This window comes from Pteropus alecto, unplaced genomic scaffold (assembly GCF_000325575.1).
Source record: "Pteropus alecto unplaced genomic scaffold, ASM32557v1 scaffold103, whole genome shotgun sequence".
NCBI lineage: Eukaryota > Metazoa > Chordata > Mammalia > Chiroptera > Pteropodidae > Pteropus > Pteropus alecto.
The window spans coordinates 10,081,229-10,088,062 of record NW_006436288.1 but is presented as its reverse complement, the minus strand read 5'-3'; the positions used below and the strand labels follow the sequence as shown (position 1 = coordinate 10,088,062).

The 6,834-nt window shown below is 49.3% G+C and overlaps 1 protein-coding gene across 1 annotated transcript in view; it reads left to right on the top strand.

Annotated features, from left to right (window-relative positions):
• Positions 1–3,364: 3,364 nt before the first annotated feature.
• BHLHE41 (basic helix-loop-helix family member e41) overlaps positions 3,365–6,834 on the top strand; it is a 5,704-nt gene continuing 2,234 nt past the window's right edge. The window contains 6 exon segments of the mRNA XM_025047375.1: positions 3,365–4,557; positions 4,693–4,756; positions 5,084–5,191; positions 5,513–5,624; positions 6,295–6,530; positions 6,532–6,831. Coding sequence (XP_024903143.1) covers positions 4,496–4,557; positions 4,693–4,756; positions 5,084–5,191; positions 5,513–5,624; positions 6,295–6,530; positions 6,532–6,831 — 882 coding nt within the window. The 5' untranslated portion in view covers positions 3,365–4,495.

Below are 6,834 nucleotides of genomic sequence, written 5' to 3'. Positions count from 1 at the left end.
TCACAGCAGTACAGGCTAGAGGCTCCACATCCCTAGGCAGATCTGGGGCCTTCAAGGCCATTAGAGATGCATAGTCAGTTTGGATCAGACCAGGGGTCCCAAAACATTCCAGTTAACCTCATTGTTCCAGAATAGCAGTGGGGCTTACAGAACCCCAAAGAGGCAAAAATACCTCTCTTCTCTGTGGAAACTATAATCCTCTCAGGAGAGTTCTGTTTCTGTTGGAAATCCAAGACTTTGCAAGCAAACATGATAAGACTTTCCAAAGTCACTAGGTGAATATAATGAGTGTAGGGCTTAGAATACTTAGGTGGGGTTGGGGGAGGGAGGAGGAAGGTGGGAACTGGGATAAGTGTTCTCTTTCATTAGAGTCTCTATAGATAATGATTTCCCTACCTGACCAAAGAAAAGCAATAGAAGCTGTTTCCCTCTCACCTATTAAAAGAAAAAAGATGGGTATCTTTAATTGAAAGCAAGGCATCACAGAATTCTTTAATTATAGGCTCAGAGGAGCTCTGAGCTCATCTTGTATCTCCTTTTCAGGACAGCATTAAACCTTCCTAAAAAGATAAGACTCAACCTATTTTTAAACATACCCAACCAAAGAGGGCATTCTAGTCTTCTGTTCCTTTGTGAGACAGGGGAATTTTTTTTCCCTTTCTAACTTCACCACAGGTGAACTTTTCCTATTACTAACCTGAGCCTTCACATTAGAGTTTGGCTTGGTTTGCTCAGCGGAATTGGTGACCAGCTGGTCACCATTAGCCTTTTCTAAACTATTTCCATTTGTCCCTCTATATAAAAATATAACAATTAATTAAGATATTTGGGTTTAAATCAATCAATTTGGAGCTAGATGCCAAATGAATCACTCACTGACGAAAGGCTGCCACCTTTCTTTTTCTCATACTTTTTTCTTTCTCTGCCATCAGCTCCAATGCTAACATCTCTCCATTCCCCATCTCTTCTCCAAATTGCGTGTGCATGTGAACACACACAGCTGAACATTCACACTGGTAAATTTTTTAAAAAACCCTTAAGCAGCTAATTAACATTTAACCTTTAACCCTCACTTTTCACAACAAGGGATAGTAGTTAAAGGCACAGACCCTGGAGCCCACTGTCAGTACTTAAATACTGGCTCTGGGACCATGGGCACATTTTGTAATCTCCCTATACATTTATTTTCTCATATGCAGAATGGAAACAATATTAGTACATACCTTACAGGTTGTGGAAATAATTAATGAATACATGAAAAGCCCTTAGAATGGAGTCTGGTGCTCTAATTGTAAATGCTATATAGTCAGTTATTGTTATACCCTCCTTGTAGCAAAGGGAAATTTAGAGGCATTAAACTATGCCTGATATTCCAGAAGGCATGAGTTTGAGAAAGGAGTAGGACTCAAGTTTAAGGGAAGTGGATAAGCAAGGAGAGTCATTGAGGTGAAAGATTAAAGAAAAAAAAAATAGCAAGAGAACAAAAACTACAGGGGAAGAGCAACAGCAGACAGTTAACAGAGAAAATTAATAAGAGAAAAACATAAGGGAAAAAAGAAAGAAGAAAAAGGGAGACGAGTAAAAAAGTGGGCATGAAAAAAAAGAAGAAAAAGGAAAGCAGTACTAGAATAGCAAAGGAGGCTAAAAATTAGAAAAGACTCCATTTTCAGCTTAAGGGGGATATTAGAAAAAGGAAAAATGTTGGATACAGAAGTAGGGAAACAGTACAGAGTGGGTGGGGGAAAGAGGAGATATACGTGGTAACAAAAGGCTTCATTTGCAGCAACAGGCCTGCGCTTTTAAATTATGGGAAGTTTGCATCCAAAATTAACACATCCGACGCACTAGGTTTTTTTCTATTTCTCCTGTTTTAACTTGCTACTGTGTCTGCCCCTAGACAGTCCCTAAGGTTTGCCCGGATCAGATGTCTGCCTTGTGTCTTGTCTACTCTACCCGACAAAGCGCAGATGCAGTGATCCAGTCTTCATTTTATTTTCACTAAATACTCCATCCATCTTTTCAAGTGAAAATTTCGCTCTGGAGAAAATATTTACAACCTCTTCCTTCTCCAAATATTCAGAAACCTCTAAGGAAAGCTGGTATTTTAATTTTTAAATTATTCATCTTACCAGCATCCCCCTTCACGGTCTCCCCCATCCCAACCCTAGGCTTTTTATTGGCCAATTTAGAACCAGAGGACAAAATGACACAGTGCTGCAGAGATATATCGCTCTTAGGGCTCCAAATTGTCCTCCCCACCAAAAGGAATTCATCACTCAATCACTTGGAAATGAGAGGCTGGATCGAGGTTTCAAATAAAATCATATTTAAACATACTTTTTAAGTATTATCATTATTAAATTGTCTGTTCGGTACAAAATACGTGCCCCTATTTGAGGAAGTCGAGCGACCTCAAAGGCCTTCTGAACAGACAAAGTGGATGGACCGCGAGCGTCTCCTCACGCCAGGGTGAGCTTGGGCTGCCGCCGCCGCTGCGGGAGTCACGAAGCCAGACGCCGCGCGCGTCTCCGCCCCGGACTCGGGAGACTGCGGCAGCGCGCAGCGCGGCCGCGGCCGGGCGGCTCCCGGAGGCCGGGAGGAGACCCGACTCCCGCAGACACGTGACCTCTTCCCAGCCGCCGCTTCCCGCGACCCAGATCCGTCCCCGGAACCCGCGCCCGGCGGGGCGGGCCAGGGGACACGTAGCGATGGCCCCAGTCCCTGCTGCGCCCCAGTGCGTGTGCATTCGGCATACTTCTCCCTTTGGTTCACGTGCCACTGGCCATAATGAATGTTTCGTGGCTAACTTGGGAGAACGTAAATTTTACTCTTGGTGCAGGAAGGAAAGACCTTAGGTTTTATAGCTATCTATATACAGGGAAATTAATATATATTTTCTCCATCCCACCCCACCACCCCCCTTTCCGGCAGACCCGAGTAGCGGCAGCGGGGTCGGAGACCTGGGAGTCCCGCAGGACATGCTTGCCCCTGGCCTCCAAGGCCCCTTGCTGCTGGCTGTGATGGGCAGCAGTGCCAGAGACACCTCCCAGTAACTCTCACTAGCAGTGAGTCATGCTCCAAGGATGGTTCTGGAGGAAAAGTGGCCGAGCTACCGCTGGCTAGTGCTTCCCCGAGATTGTCGCCGCGGCTAAAAGGCGAGCGCGCGCTCGTGCGCGCACACGGGTTCCCCGCGCAGTGATGTGGCAGCAACGGCAGGTCGGATCACGTTGCTGGCCCTGTGCTGGTACCCGTTTGAGACAGGATTAAGGAGGGAGGCTTTGGAGGTGCCAGCGGTAGTAAACGTGGGTTCTGCACACTCCCGGTGTCGCTTATCGCACGGGGGAGGGGGGTGGCGGGGAGCGGGGGGGAGTGGAGAGGAAGCACGCAGCGCCACCCCAGGGGCTGAGAGGCGGCGGAGTTTAGCAGGCTAGTGATAATGCTGCATTGCTTTTCTGCGGTAGCCCCTCTAGTGCTATCCCCTCTTCTCCTCCTCCCTCCCCACCTCGTTCTTCCGAGAGCACCAGAGGCCCCAAACGTCGTCATCTGCTGCTGTGATTAGTGGCACCGCAATTCCGGCTGCTGCGGGAACTTTGGGTGGCCCAGGGACACTATGTCGTCAAAAGACACTTGGATTGCGACATTCGGACCCAGTGATATTTCATTTATCTTAAATCTTTCAGGGAGAGGATTTCAAGTTGCCCCTCTTTGGGGCAACCTCCAACGAGGGCCTAAGGGTTTCCCCAGGCCACTGAGCGGTGAGCAAACAAATCTCCAAATTTTCCTTCAGGACTGAAGTTTGTCCATCGCGAATTCTCTTTCTCTTTCCTTTCTCTGGTCCAAACCAACAACACCGTCGGTGGAAAAGCAAAAAGCCACGTTCACGTTCCTGCGCCGTAATGACGGACAGACTGAAGGAGTCACATTTCCGAAACCAGGAAGCCCTGGCTGCCCCGCACCCCCCGGCGCCCTCTCCCCCTCCCCCAGCTGACTGCATCGCCTTTGGGAAGATGAATAGCTTGGCTGAAGTTGTTTTTCCTTTCCGGTGGCCCTGATCAGGTGTCCCCGCCCCCTCCTGCCGTTCGCTCTCCCTCTCAGCCTTCTCTCGTCGCCCCCTCCCGGCCTGGCCCCTCCTCCCCCGCCCCCCTCCGGGCTGGACCGCGGATGGTACGTTCCGCACGTGAGCTGGGTGCTGGTCTGGCCGGCGACGCGCGTGCCCTGTGGCCAAACACTGCCCGGAGTGAGAGCAAACTACCAGCGCAGTGGGGCCGACGCGAGTGTGCGTGCGTGTGTGTGCGTGTGTGTGCTATAGAGAGCGAGCGCGGTGGGAGGGGGGGAACCAACTGCTTCACACTTTCAACACTGCACTGAAGAGGGAGAGAGAGAGAAAGAGACTGGGGACGCACAGATCCCCCCAAGATCTCCCAAAGCTACCATCCCACAGATTATAGAACAGAACCCCAAAAATCGAAACAGAGGAAACGGACAACGATTGAACATGGACGAAGGAATTCCTCATTTGCAAGAGAGACAGTTACTGGAACATAGAGATTTTATAGGGTAAGGTGCACGCACCCTTGAGAATATCTGTCTGGGCTTCAGTTTGATATTTTCTCTTCTCCAGAAAGTGATATGAAGCGGGCGAGGGCAGAGCCCCTCCCGAATGGGTGCCTGATGCTGATTTCTGTTTTGCAGACTGGACTATTCCTCTTTGTATATGTGCAAACCCAAAAGGAGCATGAAGCGAGATGATAGCAAGGTAAGAGTAAGTTTCCGATGTTCCCCCATAACCTGCCTGGATAGTTAATTAGGGCCATTGATTTCACAGCTAAGCTCTGCCCGCAAATATATTCCAGCCCTTGAGCTTCCCCAACTGTGAATTTTAAGTGGTTTGCTGGATACTCTCAGGGGGGATTAAACATCATACCTGAATTTAAATTGCATTTCAGAACAGTCCAGAGGAAAGAGGTTCCTTGGGCAGTTTATCACATATGTGTTTTTTTGGCGGGTGAGGGGATATTGTTATATCTAGTAAATGAATGTTTATGTTATTGTTTTCTCTCTTCCATGACTCTCATATATTAAGGATACCTACAAATTACCACACAGATTAATAGAAAAGAAACGAAGAGACCGAATTAATGAATGCATTGCTCAGCTGAAAGATTTACTGCCTGAACATCTGAAGTTGACAGTAAGATGCACATTTTCCTTCTTTGCTACTCTCCAAGGGCGTTAATAGCCTGGTACTACTCCCAGACATATAAGAATAAATGTAAATATCAGATGCCTTACAACTTGTTCTATAGTGTAGAGTTTCTCACAAACTCAAGAGTAGGTGCTCACAACTGTGAAGGCAAGAAATCGTTTATAACCTGTCTTGTGGAAAGCTCAAGAAGTATAGGAATAATACTTTCAAAGTGTTTGCTTAAGTTGCTGTGCTGAATGGAGAGCCAATCAAGCCAAATGTGTTTTTAAGTAACCAAGTACCCCATTCTCTTTTGCACCACTGCAGACTCTGGGGCATCTGGAGAAAGCGGTAGTCTTGGAATTAACTTTGAAACACTTAAAAGCTTTAACAGCCTTAACCGAGCAGCAGCATCAGAAGATAATTGCTTTACAGAATGGTAAGTCAGTTCTGGGAGGCCAACCCACCCTGATGAAGCCTGGAAGCCCACAGAAGAGCAGTGATAGGACTCTTCCCCCACCCCACTTCCGTGGTCCCACGGGCTCATTCTCATTTGTGAAATTGCTTATATTTTCTCTTCATTGGAAAGTGCCCATTTCCCGAAGCATCCTAGAGGCTTTCAGCACAACTCAGAGGAATCAGATTTTTATTTAAAGTGGCGGTTGCACCCTCTCTCCACTTTAGTTTTTCAGCTGGGAGTAGAGCGCCCCCCTGCTCTCCACCCCCGCCACCACCCCCACCCCCTTGCAACCGGTGGATTATATCACTCGAATACAGAGGAAAAACCGAGATCACTTTAGTCAATGTAGGGCCCACGTGATAAGCAGATGTTTTAACGTCGGTGGTTTATTTAAAGTGGCGGTTGCACCCTCTCTCCACTTTAGTTTTTCAGCTGGGAGTAGAGCGCCCCCCTGCTCTCCACCCCCGCCACCACCCCCACCCCCTTGCAACCGGTGGATTATATCACTCGAATACAGAGGAAAAACCGAGATCACTTTAGTCAATGTAGGGCCCACGTGATAAGCAGATGTTTTAACGTCGGTGGGGTTTTTTTTTTTTTCCTTGCCTCCATTCCTCTGTCCTCCACCCCCACCCCCTCTTCATCCTAGGGGAGCGATCTCTGAAATCGCCCATTCAGTCCGACTTGGATGCGTTCCACTCGGGATTTCAAACATGCGCCAAAGAAGTCTTGCAATACCTCTCCCGGTTTGAGAGCTGGACGCCCAGGGAGCCGCGGTGTATCCAGCTGATCAACCACTTGCACGCGGTGGCCACCCAGTTCTTGCCCACCCCTCAGCTGTTGACTCAACAGGTCCCTCTGAGCAAAGGCACAGGCGCGCCCTCGTTTCGCCGGGTCCGCAGCAGCCCCCTGCCTGGAGCGCGCTGGGCAGAAGCTGGAGCCCCTCGCCCACTGCGTTCCGGTCATACAGCGGACTCAGCCAAGCGCCGAGCTCGCAGCCGAAAACGACACGGACACCGACAGCGGCTACGGCGGCGAAGCCGAGGCCAGGCCGGACCGCGAGAAAGGCAAAAGCGCTGGGGCGAGCCGCGTCACCATCAAACAGGAGCCCCCCGGGGAGGACTCGCCGGCGCCTAAGAGGATGAGGCTGGATTCTCGTGGCGGCGCAGGGGGCGGTGCGGCTGCGGCG